General features: G+C 42.2%; 1 protein-coding gene across 1 annotated transcript; it reads right to left on the reverse strand.

Annotated features, from left to right (window-relative positions):
* Nucleotides 1–1,889: 1,889 nt before the first annotated feature.
* On the reverse strand, nt 1,890–17,264 carry LOC119480193 (NACHT, LRR and PYD domains-containing protein 1a-like). The gene is made up of 2 exons (XM_037756233.1): nt 15,778–17,264; nt 1,890–3,369 (listed from the first exon to the last, which is right to left on the reverse strand). The coding sequence occupies exons 1-2, from the start codon at nt 17,161–17,163 to the stop codon at nt 2,974–2,976; spliced, it is 1,782 nt and encodes a 593-aa protein (XP_037612161.1). The 5' UTR covers nt 17,164–17,264; the 3' UTR covers nt 1,890–2,973.
* Between the last annotated feature and the right edge of the window lie 445 nt (nt 17,265–17,709).

Consider the following 17,709-nt stretch of genomic DNA (forward strand, 5'->3'; position numbering starts at 1 on the left):
TGTTTTAGTAGAAACACAAAATACAAGTATGAACCTGAAAATGAGCATGATATGGGACCTTTAAAGAAAAAATAAATAAAAAAACGGCTCTCGGACGGGAGCCGGCTCTTGTCGTTCACTTGAAAGAGCCGGCTTTTTGAACCGGCTCGTTCGTGACTAACACATCACTAGGTGCTAGCCAATGAGACTGCAACAGGAGCATGTGGATAGGTTCTCTTTGTTCTCTCATGTGTCAAAGGAATAAAAAGCAAAACATCTTGATAATAGAGACAGCTGAATTATTAACCACCAGACTTATATTTAATTCTCAACCAGTGTCATGTTGATGTCGATGAGCAAACGTTTAATAGAAATAAATTAACATCTTTTTATAGCTGTGCTCTGTTTAGTTTATGGGGTATGTGAAGGCAGGTAATTTTGTCCCTAGTTTCAATAAAGAGATGCTGTTTCAATAAAAGAGATGCTGTCATCGGTATAGAAGCTGCAGGATATGTCAGGGCATGTCACAGCCGAAAAGACAACAACAACACATAATAGATGTAACTCACACTGCCTTTTATTTACTCCTCTACTTCATGTTTTTTTTTTTTTTTTACATTTATCCTTTGATATTGCAGTATATTGTTATTAATTGTTTTTTAGTTGTTTGTTTGTTTTATTGACACAACAAACATTAATTCTTTATTATTTTCTTCCATTTACATGCATGTTCTTTTTAAATATCTATATATTGTAATTTGCTTAATGAATTGTATATAAAAAAAACAACATATAATAGATGTAACTCACACTCTGCCTTTTATTTACTCCTCTACTTCATGTTTTTTTTTACATTTATCATTTGATATTGCAATATATTGTTATTAATTGTTTTTTATTTGTTTGTTTTATTTACACAACAATGAATGCTTAATGAATTGTATATATGTATATATATGTTTTTGTTTTTATTTTGTTCTTTTTTTATATTTGTTATTATTATTGAATTGACGCTTTGGCAATATTGTTCACCTGACAGTCATGATCAATAAAGCAATTTAATTGAATTGAATTTAATTGAATTGCTGCCTCCTTCTCCACCTGCTGATAGCTCAGATGAGAGCATTGGCAGAGGTGTCAGCTGTTCACCTCGCAGCAGGACACCTCTGATTTTAGTTAGTGAACGATAAACAGCGTCACTTTGCCAAGAAAAACATGCACAAAAGCCTGTGAAACCATCCAGTCTGCTAAATGAATGAGATTGTGAGGCCACAGCCAGCAAGGGCAGGGGTCACCAGGTTTATTGAGCCACGCCTCTTCTCAACAGCCATTGGCTGAGAGCTCTGTGACGCAATGCTGCGTTCAATAAAATTGGAAATACAAGTAAAACCTTGGAAATACAAGTTAAGCCATACATTTCAGTGTTATGTTCTTTTATTTTGTATAACAAGTACATTCAATTTTTTTCCTCATCATTTTTTTTTTGCTGTCAAATATTTACATTTACATTTTTTACATTTAAAATCTGACATTATAATCTGAGACCAAACAAAACATTATGAACAAGACACATAAAGACAAGACAAGTTAGGCATTGACCTGGAATGGTTAAGGTTAGGCACTGATCTTGAATAGTTAACGTTAGGCATTGACCTCGAATGGTTAAGGTTAGGCATTGATCTTGAATGGTTAAGGTTAGGCATTGACCTCAAATGGTTAAGGTTAGGCATTGACCTTGAATAGTTAAGGTTAGGCATTGACCTGGAATAGTTAAGGTTAGGCATTGACCTCAAATGGTTAAGGTTAGGCATTGACCTCTAATGATTGGGGTTAGGCATTGACCTCGAATGGTTAAGGTTAGGCATTGACCTTGAATAGTTAGAGTTAGGCACTGACCTTGAATAGTTAAGGTTAGGCATTGATCTCTAATAGTTAAGGTTAGGCATTGACCTCTAATAGTTAAGGTTAGGCATTGACCTTGAATAGTTAAGGTTAGGCATTGACCTCGAATGGTTAAGGTTAGGCACTGACCTTGAATAGTGAAAGGTTATGATAGGTCGTTGTGCAGCGAGTCTTGCAAGAGTTCATCCAGAGCAGATCTTCTAGACACGACCACTATTGTTTTTTTTTACCACTGCTTTTTTAAAATATAAAATTGCTGGTATTTCTCTTAACATGTATTGTATGTCTATTCCCAGTAGTGGAATGAAATTAAGTACATTTACTCAACTACTGTACTTAAGTACAAATTTTAGGTACTTGTACTTTACTAACTATACGTCTACTCCACTACATCTCAGAGGGAAATATTGTACTTGTTACTGCACTACATTTGTCTGACAATGAATTTTTCTTAAGTAACATTCTCAATGCAGGACTATTAGAGTATTTTTTACAGTGTGGTATTAGTACTTTTATTTAATTAAAGGCTCTGAATACTTCCTCCAACAAACTCATATCAATTAGCAGAACGACATACGTTCACGGTCAGATGAAACTGTTAGGAGGTCGTTCAAGACCACGTCAACATTTGGACAGGAAGTGCAAGGGGATCAAAACACCATGATCTCAACCTGGACAAGATGTCTGTAAAATACTTGGAAATACAGAAATTTAAATGACAAAAGCACTAAAACAGCCACTAAATGGAGGTCCTTAATCTACTACCTCCTGTAAATGTCACATTAAGAGAGGCGTCAACAGTAAACAGGAACTCGTGTCAGCCAGCAGATGGCTCTACACCTCCTCAAAGTTTCCTCTCATGTTCAGTCTGGACAAACAGATCAGGGAGATTCCCCGAAGCACATGAACCATTTCATATAATCATCATCATCATCATCATCATCATCATCATCATCTTCATCATCATCATCAACAGGAAACCCAGTTCAACTAACCAGCTCTCTTTAGCTCTTATATTCAGTATACTAAAACAGATACACTTTTATGAATAAACCATTGAGAAAACGGCGTGCACCAGCTGTCCATTTGGCTTCAGATCAACCCCAGATCTTTACAGAGGAAGGGGTCGGCCTCACAGAGGAACTCGATCATCTCTGAGCAAGCAGCTTCGCCTTTCTTCCTCACTGTGTCGATCACACAACGAGCTTTGTCTCTATTGTTTTGCATCCCGTCCGCCGACTCCCTCTCAGAATCCCTAATCACCTTTTTCTCTAACAGTTTGTCCAGCAGACTTTTGAGAACAGGTCCTGATATCCCATCGATGAAGTTGCTCCGGATGTCCATCAGCCTCTCAGGAGGAGGCAGATTCAGAGCGCTCCTTCGTCCTCCGGTGGATGAAAGACAAACTCGTCTTTCCCAGACGACGTGGGAGCTGTTGGTGTCTCTAAGAAGCAGCTTGATGTGTTTCATTATTGTTTCCCAGTCCACCTGGAATGACGGGTAGTAGTTGCCATAGTTGTCACAGTCAAACTCTGCTTCTGTTGGTTGGACCAGAACTGAGTCGTCTTCAGGACGAGTGGACAGAGAGTATTCCTGCTTCGGGTGCAGTTTACAGTGTGGGGATGTCTCTATGTAGCGCTCATCTGCATCTAACTTCTTCCTGAAGCGCAGCACATCCTGGAGCATCACGTTCCTCGGTAGCAACAACACATTGAGGAGGGATTCAGGATCAGGATCAGCTGGAGGCTTGTAGAACAGCAGCACCAGCGCTCGGACCGGGTCAGCTGGCGAGTCTTCATCCTTGACGTTACCGAAAGTAGAAAACCCTGTGATGTTTATAATAACGTGAGTTTCTGTTATCTCATGAGGGCTGATGAACTCAACGTCCTCATCGGTCACATGAGCAACGGACAAGAAGTCACCTCCACCTGTGGAGCGGATCTCACAGTGCGGCAGATGAAGCCGACACACCGACTGCTGCACACATTTGATGTCAAACAGGGGCCCTGCAGGCCTCTTGTGATGCTGGACCAGGAACCTCCTGCTCCAAGGGACAGTCCTGTAAACCAGGACCCCTTCTCCCTCCATGTGAAACACCAGGCCTGTCACACTGCACCGGTACAGGCCTGGGCCGGAGCACTGGAACCTGTAAGTTTCATTGTGTTCATCATCATCAGGTGTGAACTCCTCAAAGCTGGTTTCTAACGGCATGTCAGGTAAGCTTCCAGCTCCTCTACCGGTGTTTACAGAGGTTGCTTGACTCAATGAAGGGATGCTGTGAGAGCGAGGACGGAGGACGGAGTAGTTCACAGCTGTAACGACCATTTCTACCTGGGCATCGCCGTCACTTGGCTCACTTTCAGACTCTTGTGTTGTTCTTCCTCCAGTTGAGTCCTGGATGAATGTGGGTCTGCCTCGTAGACATAGAGGGGCAGCAACAGTTGGGGCTATAGACTGGGTGCAGGGGGGTATACTGACAGAAGAACTGGAGTTAAAGCTGGGGCCACCATCATCTGTGTCTTTTCTGCTTCGAAGATGCAAGTAAGGCTCTGATAAAGGAGGAGGTCGAGAAAGATTTATTCCTCTATGTTGACGGGTTCCCTGGTCAGAGCAGCCAAACCAGAGGCCACCAGACGTCTCGTCCCTGTACCACTCTATTTCTCTGGAACCTGCTGCAGAGGAGGGGCTTTTTATCATTCCTGTCTCTGTGAGTGTACGAGGTGGATATCGATATGACATGTAGGAATCAGAGGTAGAAGCAGAGTAATCTTTGTTATGTTTTTTCTCTTTTCTGAAGCTGGGGCTTCTATTCCGAGGTTCACGAATAAGAAAAGAGGGTAGGGAGGACGGACGGGGAGGCTGCTCAGAGGATGCGTCAGACAAAGAATGATTCTCAGACCAAGAACAACCGTTAAGTGACTGATAGTCTGTGTCAGATTGACGAGAACGGAGAGGCTCATAATATGTGTCAGATTTATAAAAACCTTGATAGGGCATATAGTCTGGGTTAGATTGAGGAGAACGGCGAGGCTCATAGTATGTGTCAGATTTATAAAAACCTTGATTGGGCACATAGTATGTGTTAGATTGAGGAGAACGGCGAGGCTCATAGTCAGTGTCAGATTTATAAAAAACTTGATTGGGTTCATAGTCTGTGTCAGATTGACGAGGACGGCGAGGCTCATAGTCTGTGACAGATTGAGGAGGACGGCGAGGCTCATAGTATGTGACAGATTGAGGAGGACGGCGAGGCTCATAGTCTGTGACAGATTGACGAGGACGGCGAGGCTCATAGTCTGTGACAGATTGACGAGGACGGCAAGGCTCATAGTATGTGACAGATTGAGGAGGATGGCGAGGCTCATAGTCTGTGACAGATTGACGAGGACGGCGAGGCTCAAAATCTCTGTCAGATTGACGAGGACGGCGAGGCTCATAGTCTGTGACAGATTGACGAGGACGGCGAGGCTCAAAATCTCTGTCAGATTGACGAGGACGGCGAGGCTCATAGTCTGTGACAGATTGAGGAGGACGGCGAGGCTCATAGTCTGTGACAGATTGAGGAGGACGGCGAGGCTCATAGTCTGTGACAGATTGAGGAGGACGGCGAGGCTCATAGTCTGTGACAGATTGACGAGGACGGCGAGGCTCATAGCCTATATCAGACTGAGGTCGCCTGTGAAACCCAATGTAGTCTGGCTGAGGATGAAGGGGGATGTCACCATTGACGGGTGAAGGAGGAGAACTACCCCCGCAGATCCTGGACAGAGCTCTTCGGATTGCTCTGCCTGCTCTGCTAAAACACGATTCTTCTCTTTCTGTTCTTGTTTGGTTCACAGCCGACGTCATTTTGCCGCACTCACAATCAGAGTCAGTGGGAGCTGCAGAAGCCAGGAGATCAACGTGCTCTTGTTGGTGCACGCCTGTGACTCACCTCTGTGTTCATTTGGCTCTTTCCTCCCCGTGTTTTCTACTTCGTTTTTTGACGCCCTTCTTCAGCCCTGGGAAAGATGAACTTTACTTCTTTTTTTTTTATATCTGGGAGTTTTTTTTTATATGTTTCCTCCAGTTGTGTTTCTACTGAACTGTACCCTGAAATAAAATTACAAAAAAATGAAAATCCCACAAAAAGTTCATTAAAGGTTCAAGGTTCATAATTTGTCATTTGTCAGTTCCAGCAAATATAAACATAAGTAAGTAAATATAAAAATGGCAATGTCAATGTAAATTTCGTTGAAGATAGTATTTCAGATGGGAAAACTGAATGTAAACAGGATGTAGTATGTATATACATGATGAGAGGTAATATATGTACACAGAGGTGTAGACAGGAATGTACTATGTAATAATGAGAAGTACTAAAATATATATACGGTATGTACATTTTATAAAGGTAAATAAAGGTAAAGTGGCAATGGTACATAACAATACATAAAATACAATTCTGTACAGATGTTTAAGGTCTGATTCAATATTATAACAAGAACTTTACATAAACTTGAATGATGAAAATATATGACTGAGGCACATAATGCTGTTGTTTGCCCTATAGTTCCATTTTTTATGAAATTGTAATGTGCTATTTAGGGTTAAACGACCCAAACAACAGCATTGTTTTGCATTATGTGTCTCAGTCATATATTTTCATCATTCAAGTTTTGTTAAAGTTATTGTTATAATATTGAATCGTATCGAGATGGTGAACCCAATATCGTGTATCTATTGTGAGCTGAGTGAATCATCACACCCCTAACTTAGAATAAACCAGATAAATGCACCTCCTATAATCTTCATTTCTCACAAACTCACAAACACACCTCTAATTTTAGGTTAAGTTTGAGATGTTAATTAAGATATTAACACATCAGTTTTGTCTCAGACTTACCAGAGAGCTGCTGTTGTGGCAGAAATGAGCTTCAACCAGAACTGGTGAAGTTGTTGATCATCTGCAAGAAGCTGATATTCCTCTCATTAACCTAGAAACGTGTGAGAAAACAAATATACACTGCCTAATGTCATCTGTGCAGGTGGACGAAACAAAGGATTCTGTTGTTTTCTGTCCGTTCATAGAGAAGTGAACTGGTTTCTTGTATAAAAATGGTACCAACACATTAAAATGTCTTCCTCACAAGTGTGCAGTGGGATGGCAGTTGATGTTGTGTTTTTCAACAGAAAACTTTAACTGCAAAAAAACCCCAGACACTATTGCTATTTTAAAATTGTAGGTTTTCCCTTTTAAAGAATGTATAAGTAGGCAAGACAAGGCAAGGCAACTGTATTACCTTCGTGTCATGGCATCACCTGGCATTCCGGTTTTCCCAGCGTTTCCTGTTTGCCTGCCCTTTTGTCTCCTGTGTGTTTTTCCCCCTGGTTGCGTTAGAAAAGTCAAAAAATTACATCCTGACGTCTTCTCCTGACCACTTTTGACCTTGACCTCGATGGAGAACGTCATGAGGTCAAGGAAAGATGAGAAGGAGAATTCAGAAGAACTCAGGAAAAGACACAACCGTGGTGTTAAGAGAATCCGACTGCTCTTTCACTTTAGGCTCTGTCATGATACGACGGTGGTGGATGTTAGTGACGTCAGTCTGCTGTGGTGAAACTACAATGTTCTGAAGATGGACTAAAGGTGCTGCTTCTCACCAAGCGTTGTTAAACAGGTCTTTCTATGACAGGCTCCTTCACCTGCGGTATGTGAAAGAGAGATACCACAGCTCCTTCTGCTGCTGGAACACTCAACATCATATCATATCAACATATAAAAAAGGATCATCTGACCTAATGTAGACAACCGGTGGAAAACATCACTTCATTATCAAGGTTGGAACTGAAATAAACAGGAATATACGATAAATATTGAGTTAATTGTTGGAGTTATGGAGAAGGTGTAGGACCAGATACTTCTTCCAACTTCATTTGGGACATGTAATATTTATTTATGTTGATTATTTGTTAATTGATTGTTTACTGTTCATTTTATTTGTTATTCTTGTTTAGTTTTTTTACTGGAGGTATTTGTTACATATTCGAAATAAATAATTATTTAAAAATAAAGTGAAACTAAATGGTTGTCACTGTCCACTCATATTAAACATGAATCCCAATTAGTGTATGAAAATAATATGCAAGATAAGCATATAGTTTGTTATTATGAGCTGAAGGCCTTTCCTTTACTCGGGTGACTCTTTACAGCCATCTGAAGACAGCAGGTATCTGTTAAATCTACAATATCTGGAGTGATGAAGTGGCCTTCAGTCCAGTACTATTGTCATGACAGACAGAGCTTTATTCTGTCTAGCTGGCATTAATGTCATAATCGCTTGTTGAAAAATCAGCATTATCATGGTGTAGAACTACTCGGCTACAACCGTCCTAACGGAGTGAAGGGATCAGGTGGAAGTGTCAGGTGTGTTGAAAGGAGTAGCCACATAGTGCTTCTCACCTGCTGACATAGAGAAACAGCCCATAGTGAGGGTGTGAGAGAGAACATTGTCAATTACATGAGAGATCTGAATAACATCTGTAGAGACCCTCCCTGTAATTTATCATAAATAAAAGACATTCATGTGTTAATGAAAAGAACAAAACAAAGAAATATCTATGTATGTATTTATTTAGCCTATTTATCTTCTACTGTTACCTCGATCCTGTGCTTAAATAATCTTACACTTTTATAGAATGACCAAAACTATCATCTTGGCTTTTATTTTGACATGTTTGCCTTCACTTCCGGGTCACGTGACTGCCGTTTTCCGCTCTTCGATTCAAAAGAGAAAGTAACAGAAAGAAACTTGAAGAAACTAAAATCGGATCGTTTTTTTAATTTGTTTTTTTTGTTTGGAAACAAAAAACAAACAGAGCACCACGTGATTTCATTTTTGGTTTAAAACGAAAAAAAAAAAAAAAAAAATGTTTTTTCATTTTTGAATTCATAGAATTACGGATTATCTGATGATAGCCAGACCAGAAATGCCCTCTATCAATGCCTCAATCAGAGTTCCTCCTGCAGGTGTTCAGCCCTTTATCAATGCCTCAATCAGAGTTCCTCCTGCAGGTGTTCAGCCCTTTATCAATGCCTCAATCAGAGTTCCTCCTGCAGGTGTTCAGCCCTTTATCAGCATATCAGCAACACTCCCTCATGGTTGCCTCTCCCCTTTCCCTGTCTGTGTCACCTGCCACATAAACATTCTAACAGCTGTTTTAAACTGGGGGATAATAACTGCCACAATAAATTAGGCAAAATGACGTCAATGCAACATTGTAGCATACTCACGCTTCCGGTAAATGTTGCAAAATAAAACGTTCACTGCCCTCTAGTGGTCAGTGCGAAGAACTGCAATATCAAATTCGTCAAGTTAGCATCAATGCAGCCATGTTAACATAAAGCATTTATATTGTTTAATAACAAAGTATACTATACTATTATTAACATATTATTGATACCTCTAAAGAATATAATCAGTACTGATATATATATATATATATATTTTTTTTTTTTTTTTTTTTTAATAAATAAATTATTTTACAGTGTGATATTAGTACTTTTACTTAAGTAAAGGGTCTGAATACTTCCTCCACTGTGTCTGTTGCATTACAGCACCAGAGGTGTTCTTTTCTTTACATGCATGTAATGAGAAGTATGACAATAAAAGCACTTTATAAAGGAGGAAGACAGTAAAAACAAACAGCATAAAAGGGGTAATACCACAGAGTCATATCAATTAGCAGGATGACAGACAAAACCATACATCAATAAAAAAAAAATTCTTAAAAATTAAATTTCAGATTAAACTGTAAGGGTCGTTCAAGACCACGTCGACATTTGGATAGGAAGTGAAAGGGGATCGAAACACCATGATCTCAACCTGGACAAGATGTCTGTAAAGTACTTGGAAAAACAGAAATTTAAATGACAAAAGCACCAAAACAGCCACTAAATGGAGGTCCTTAATCTACTACCTCCTGTAAATGTCACATTAAGAGAGGCGTCAACAGTAAACAGGAACTCGTGTCAGCCAGCAGATGGCTCTACACCTCCTCACAGTTTCCTCTCATGTTCAGTCTGGACAAACAGATCAGGGAGATTCCCCGAAGCACATCAACTAGTTCACATCATCATCATCATCATCATCAACAGGAAACCCAGTTCAACTAACCAGCTCTCTTTAACTCTTATATCCGGTGTACTTAAACAGATACACTTTTATGAATAAATCGTGTTCAAGATCTTTAACAGCGTGCACCAGCTGTCCATTTGGCTTCAGATCAACCCCAGATGTTCACAGAGGAAGGGGTCGGCCTCACAGAGGAACTCGATCATCTCTGAGCAAGCAGCTTCGCCTTTGTTCCTCACTGTGTCGATCACAAAACGAGCTTTGTCTCTATTGTTTTGCATCACGTCCGCCGACTCCCTCTCAGAATCACCAATCACCCTTTTCTCTAACAGTTTGTCCAGCAGACTTTTGAGAACAGGTCCTGATATCCTATCGATGAAGCTTCTCCGGATGTCCATCAGCCTCTCAGGAGGAGGCAGATTCAGAGCGCTCCTTCGTCCTCCGGTGGATGAAAGAAAAACCTCCCTTTCCCAGACGACGTGGGGGCTGTTGGTGTCTTTAAGAAGCAGATTAATATCTGTCAGGATGGTTTTTAATCTCACCTGGAATGATGGGAAGTAGTTATCATAGTTGTCACAGTCAAACTCTGCTTCTGTTGGTTGGACCAGAACCGAGTCGTCTTCAGGACGAGTGGACAGAGAGTATTCCTGCTTTGGTTGCAGTTTACAGTGTGGGGATGTCTCTATGTAGCGCTCATCTCCGTCTAACTGCTTCCTGAAGCGCAGCACATCCCGGAGCACCACGTTCCTCGGTAGCAACAGCACATTGAGGAGGGATTCAGGATCAGGATCAGCTGGAGGCTTGTAGAACAGCAGCACCAGCGCTCGGACCGGGTCAGCTGGCGAGTCTTCGTCCATGACTATACCGAAAGCAGAAAACCCTGTGATGTTTATAATAACGTGAGTTTCTGTTATCTCATGAGGGCTGATGAACTCAACGTCCTCATCGGTCACATGAGCAACGGACAAGAAGTCACCTCCACCTGTGGAGCGGATCTCACAGTGCGGCAGATGAAGCCGACACACCGACTGCTGCACACATTTGATGTCAAACAGGGGTCCTGCAGGCCTCTTGTGATGCTGGACCAGGAGCCTCCTGCTCCAAGGGACAGTACTGTAAACCAGGACCCCTTCTCCCTCCATGTCAAACACCAGGCCTGTCACACTGCACTGGTACAGGCCTGGGCCGGAGCACTGGAACCGGTCAGCGCGGCCCAACCAGACGCCACTAGAAGACTCATCCCTGTCTTTTTCTCTGTGATAACTTGCGTCTGAATCATCGTCGGTGGAAGAACCAGCTGCTGCATGCAGCTCTATTACTCTGGTATCATCCTGATTGACTCCTGGAGTAGAACCTGCTGCAGAGGAGCGGCTTTTTGTCATTCCTGCTTCTGTGAGTGTACCAGGTGGAGGTCGAGATAACATGTAGTGAGGGGAATCAGTGGTAAAAGCAGAGGAATCTTTCATATGTTTTTTCTTTTTCCTGAAGCTGAGGCTTCTGGTCTTTCTCTTCTGGGGTTCACAAATACTAAGAGATTGTAGGCAGAGAGTAAGGGGAGTAAGACATATAAGACTATGGCAAAGAGGCTCATAGACAGGTAGAGAATGGCGAGGCTCATCGTCTCTGTCAGGTAGAGGAGGACGGCGAGGTCCAGACTCTGTAGGAGACTGATAAATATTAATATACGCACCTTCCTCTGAGTTAGATAGAGAAAAATGGCGAGGCTCATCGTCTCTGATAAATACAGGTGAAACATCAATATACCTCTTATAGTGTTTCTCAGATGGACAAGAGAGATTCTCATAGATGTCATTGTCTGTGTCAGACTGAGGTCGCCTGTGAAACCTCTCGTACTCTGGCGGATGATGAGGGGGGATCTCAGAGTTGACGGGTGAAGAGGGAGAACTATCTCTGCAGATCCTGGACAGAGCTCTCCGGATCGCTCTGGCTGCTCTGCTGAAACACGATTCTTCTCTTTCTGTTCTTGTTTGTTTCACAGCCGACGTCATTTTGCCGCGATCACAATCAGAGTCAGTGGGCGCTGCAGAAGCCAGGAGATCAACCTGCTCTTGTTGGTCTCTTTCTGGTGCACGTCTGAGCCTCTTTCCTCCCCGTGTTTTCTCCCTCATTTTTTGACGCCCTTCTTCAGCCCTGGGAAAGATGAACTTTTGAGTTTTTGATTATGTTTCCTCCAGTTGTGTTTCTCCTGCTCTGTACCCTGAAATAAAATGACAAAAATTTCATGTTAACATTTAACAGTTTCTGGACAATATCTGTCATTGTTTTGTGTTGTTAATTGATTTCCAATAATAAATATATACACATATTTGCATAATGCAAGCCTATTTGTCCACTCCCATGTTGATAAGAGTACTAAATACTTGACAAATCTCCCTTTAAGGTACATTTTGAACAGATTAAAAATGAGCGATTAATCACAATTAACTACGGACAATCATGAGATTAATCGTGATTAAAAATTTTTACTTTTTGTGTTTTAAGTATATCTTGATGATAATACTTCTGTACTTGACTTTGTAACAGGGTATTTCTACAGTGTAGTATTACTTATTTTACTGGAGTAAAAGATTTGAATACGTCTTCCACCAATGATGATATAATAATAATAATAATAATATTAATAATAATAATAATAATAATAATAACAACAACAACACAAATGATAGTCTAGTCAGTCAGTTCAGATAAATGCAAAAAGACGAGAGGAAACTTCATAACTAATACAGAACAAAACATGAGGGAATTAATCTGGATCAGAAAAGACATCAACCAGAGACCTGTACTACGAAACGAGTTCAACATACCTTCTCATTATCTGGTTTAACTAACTCTAACAACAGAGATCACGCTAAGCGGTCCTACGAAGGTTGTTATTAACTCGGTAAATCAACCCAGGGTTTCTCAGTCTGGCTGTGAATGCGTTCGCATGAACGGGAAGGTGTTTGCAGCATCTGACCAATCACAGACATGGACGAGTCCACAGACTTGCAGACAGACTGGCAGAGCGGCACATTTTACAACAAACTATATTAGACAAATACGAAGAAGTTAAACACTTAGTGCAGACTAAAAGTAACACAGCTGAAGCTGCCAAATGCAGGAAGAACAGCTGGAAAAAGAAAAAACTCCTGATGTGTGAATGCGTAAGTTAAAGGGACTGTTTGTAACTTCTTACACGTATAAATCACCCGGGTCGGTGTCCCATGCGCGCTCCCATGTGGCTACGCTGTTCCGACTCAGGCTCCAACACAAACTACACGGAAGCACCAAAACCTCTTGGTTGTATCTAGTGAAGCCCGTCTGTTAAACAGTGTTGGCCGCGGTTGGAGGACGCGGGGGAGACCGTAGCTTTGGTCCGCAGGGCCGGAGTCTTCATTACAGTTTGATCTTTATCTATATTATTACATCATCATTTATTTGTTGATTACATTCTGTATTATAAATCTGAATCTACAAATGATACTAAATAAACGTAGTGGAGTAGAAGTAGCCTGTGAAGTAGCAGAAAATGGAAATCCTCAAGTAAAGTACCTCAAAATTTGTTCTTAAGTCCTTAGAATAAACCAGATAAATGCACTTCCTACAATCTTCACGTCTAATTATAAGTTTGAGATGTTAATTAAGATATTAACACATCAGTTTTGTCTCAGACTTACCAGAGAGCTGCTGTTGTGGCAGAAATGAGCTTCAACCAGAACTTGTGAAGTTGTTGATCATCTGCAAGAAGCTGATGTTCCTCTCATTAACCTGGAAAAGTGTGAGAAGACAAATACACACTGCCCAATGTCATCTGTGGTTTTCTGTTGTTTTCTGTCCGTTCACAGAGAAGTGAACTAGTTTCTTGACTTCCCCACAAGTGTGCAATGGGACAGCAGTTGGTGTTTGGTCTTTTAAAGCTGCAGTAGGTAGTATATTTTTAGCATCATTGGCCAAAAAATCCATAATAACCTTTCAGCATATTGTAATTCAAGTGTTCTGAGAGATAACGAGACTTCTGCTCCGCCTCATGGCTCTGTTTTCAGGCTTTAGTGACGGGAGACTTTGATCAATCACAGGTAATTTCATTGAGAGAGCGTTCCTATTGGCTGTGCTACGATCATGTGACCAGAACTTGGCGTTCCTTCAAGAGATTTCCAACATGGCTGCAGGGTCACAAACTTTCTCATTTTACAGCTAAACAGTGCACTACAAGATGTTTCTGAGAACATCTGAGGAGAGAAATAGGCATTAACGTAACAGAATATTGATTCATATTTGATCAGTACTGCCTAGTTTAATCGTTTGGTCGGAGTTCAAGAGTACCTGTGATTGGTCAAAGTCTCCCGACACAGATGTAAAGTCTAAAGTCTGAAAACAGAGCCATGAGGAGGAGCAGAGGTCTAGTTTTCTCTCAGAACACTTGAATTACAATATGCTGAAAGGTTATTATGGAATTTTTGCCCAATGATGCTAAAAATATACTGCCTACTGAAGCTGAAGTACAACCTTTAGGTACTTGTACTTTACTAACTTCTACTTCTACTTCACTACATCTCAGAGGGAAATATTGTACTTTTTACTGCACTACATTTGTCTGACAATGAATTTGTCTTAAGTAACATTCTCAATGCAGGACTAGTAGAGTATTTTTTACAGTGTGGTATTAGTACTTTTACTTAAGTAAAGGGTCTGAATACTTCCTCCACTGTGTCTGTTGCATTACAGCACCAGAGGCGTTCTTTTCTTTACATGCATGTAATGAGAAGTATGACAATAAAAGCTCTTTATAAAGGAAGAAGACAGCAAAATCAAACAGCATAAAAGGGGGAATACCACAGAGTCATACCAATTAGCAGGATGACAGACAAAACCATACATCAATAAAAAAAAATTCTTTAAAATTAAATTTCAGATTAAACTGTTAGGGTCGTTCAAGACCACGTCGACATTTGGACAGGAAGTGCAAGGGGATCGAAACACCATGATCTCAACCTGGACAAGATGTCTGTAAAGCACTTGGAAAAACAGAAATTTAAATGACAAAAGCACTAAAACAGCCACTAAATGGAGGTCCTTAATCTACTACCTCCTGTAAATGTCACATTAAAAGAAGCGTCAACAGGAAACAGGAACTCGTGTCAGCCAGCAGATAGCTCTAGACCTCCTCACAGTTTCCTCTCATGTTCAGTCTTTTCATGAATAAACTGAATAACTCTTCATCATCATCATCATCATCATCATCATCATCATCATCATAGGGAAACCTAGTTCAACTAACCAGCTCTCTTTAGCTCTTATATTCATTGTACTTAAACAGATACACTTTTATGAATAAACTGGGCAATTGTGTTGCAGAAAACGGCGTGCACCAGCTGTCCATTTGGCTTCAGATCAACCCCATATCTTTACAGAGGAAGGGGTCGGCCTCACAGAGGCACTCGATCATCTCTGAGCAAGCAGCTTCGCCTTTATTCGTCACTGTCTTGATCAAAAAACGAGCTTTGTCACTATTGTTTTGCATCACGTCCGCCGACTCCCTCTCAGAATCACCAATCACCTTTTTCTCTAACAGTTTGTCCAGCAGACTTTTGAGAACAGGTCCTGATATCCTATCGATGAAGCCGCTCTTGATGCCCATCAACCTCTCAGGAGGAGGCAGATTCAGAGCGCTCCTTTGTCCTCCGGTGGATGAAAGAAAAACCTCCCTTTCCCAAATGCTGAGGGAGCAGTTGGTGTCTCTCAAAAACAGATTAATATCTGTCAGGATGGTTTTTAATCTCACCTGGAATGATGGGAAGTAGTTGTCATAGTTGTCACAGTCAAACTCTGCTTCTGTTGGTTGGACCAGAACCGAGTCGTCTTCAGGACGAGTGGACAGAGAGTATTCCTGCTTCGGGTGCAGTTTACAGTGTGGGGATGTCTCTATGTAGCGCTCATCTCTGTCTAACTGCTTCCTGAAGTGCAGCACATCCCGGAGCACCACGTTCCTCGGTAGCAACAACACATTGAGGAGGGATTCAGGATCAGGATCAGCTGGAGGCTTGTAGAACAGCAGCACCAGCGCTCGGACCGGGTCAGCTGGCGAGTCTTCATCCTTGACGTTACCGAAACCAGAAAACCCTGTGATGTTTATGATAACGTGAGTTTCTGTTATCTCATGAGGGCTGATGAACTCAACGTCCTCATCGGTCACATGAGCAACGGACAAGAAGTCACCTCCACCTTTGGAGCGGATCTCACAGTGCGGCAGATGAAGCCGACACACCGACTGCTGCACACATTTGATGTCAAACAGGGGTCCTGCAGGCCTCTTGTGATGCTGGACCAGGAGCCTCCTGCTCCAAGGGACAGTCCTGTAAACCAGGACCCCTTCTCCCTCCATGTGAAACACCAGGCCTGTCACACTGCACTGGTACAGGCCTGGACCGGAGCACTGGAACCTGTAGGTTTCATCGTGTTCATCATCATCAGGTGTGAACTCCTCAATGCTGGTTTCTCCTGTACCGGTGTGTGCAGAGGTTGATTGACTCAATGAAGGGATGCTGTGAGAGGAGAAGATTTGGAGGTGTGAATGGGCTGGCTGGGTGTTTATGACGGAGCAGTTCACAGCTGTAACGTCCATTTCTACCTGGGCATCGCCGTCACCTCCTGGCTCACTTTCAGACTCTTGTGTTGTTCTTCGTCCAGGTGACTCCTGGATGACTGTGGGTCTGCCTCGTAGACATGGAGGGGCAGCAACAGTTGGGACTATAGACTGGGTGCAGGGGGGTATACTGACAGAAGAACTGGAGTTAAAGCTGGGGCCACCATCATCTGTGTCTTTTCTGCTTGGAAGATGTAAGTAAGGGTCTGATAAAGGAGGATGTCGAGAACGATTTATTCGTCTACGTTTACGGGTTTCCCGGTCAGCGCGGCCAAAACAGACGCCACCAGACGACTCATCCCTGTCTTTTTCTCTGTGATAACTTGCGTCTGAATCATCGTCGGTGGAAGAACCAGCTGCTGCATGCAGCTCTATTACTCTGGTATCATCCTGATTGACTCCTGGAGTAGAACCTGCTGCAGAGGAGCGGCTTTTTGTCATTCCTGCTTCTGTGAGTGTACCAGGTGGAGGTCGAGATAACTGGTAGTGAGGGGAATCAGTGGTAGAAGCAGAGGAATCTTTCATATGTTTTTTCTTTTTCCTGAAGCTGGGGCTTCTGGTCTTTCTCTTCTGGGGTTCACAAATACTAAGAGATTGTAGGCAGGGAGGAGGGGGAGGAAGACATCCAGGAGGAAGGGAAGGAAGACAGACAGGAGGAAGGGGAGGAAGACATCCAGGAGGAGGGGGAGGAAGACAGACAGGAGTAAGGCGATGAAGACAGCCAGTAGGAGGGCGAGGAAGACAGAGACGACGCTCATACTTTGTGACAGATTGAAGAAGACATCGAGGCTCACAGTCTGTGTCAGAAGAATATGCACCCTCCTCCCCGTCTGTGTCAGACTGAGGAGGAGGGGGAGACTCATAGTCTGTGTCAGACTGAGGTGGCCTGTGAAACCCCTCGTAGTCGGGCTGGGGATGAGGGGGGATCTCAGAGTTGACGGGTGAAGGAGGATAACTACCCCTGCAGATCCTGGACAGAGCTCTCCGGATCGCTCTGGCTGCTCTGCTGAAACACGATTCTTCTCTTTCTGTTCTTGTTTGTTTCACAGCCGACGTCATTTTGCCGCGATC

The sequence above is a fragment of the Sebastes umbrosus genome, chromosome 21, assembly GCF_015220745.1.
Source record: "Sebastes umbrosus isolate fSebUmb1 chromosome 21, fSebUmb1.pri, whole genome shotgun sequence".
Lineage (NCBI taxonomy): Eukaryota > Metazoa > Chordata > Actinopteri > Perciformes > Sebastidae > Sebastes > Sebastes umbrosus.

Coding starts and splice junctions, on each gene's coding strand:
- LOC119480193 (XM_037756233.1), bottom strand. CDS start 17,163: ATGAAAGATTCCTCTGCTTCTACCACTGATTCCCCTCACTACCAGTTA. Junction 3,370..15,777: donor ACTACTTCCCATCATTCCAG/GTGAGATTAAAA, acceptor CCGTCATTCCAG/GTGGACTGGGAAACAATAAT.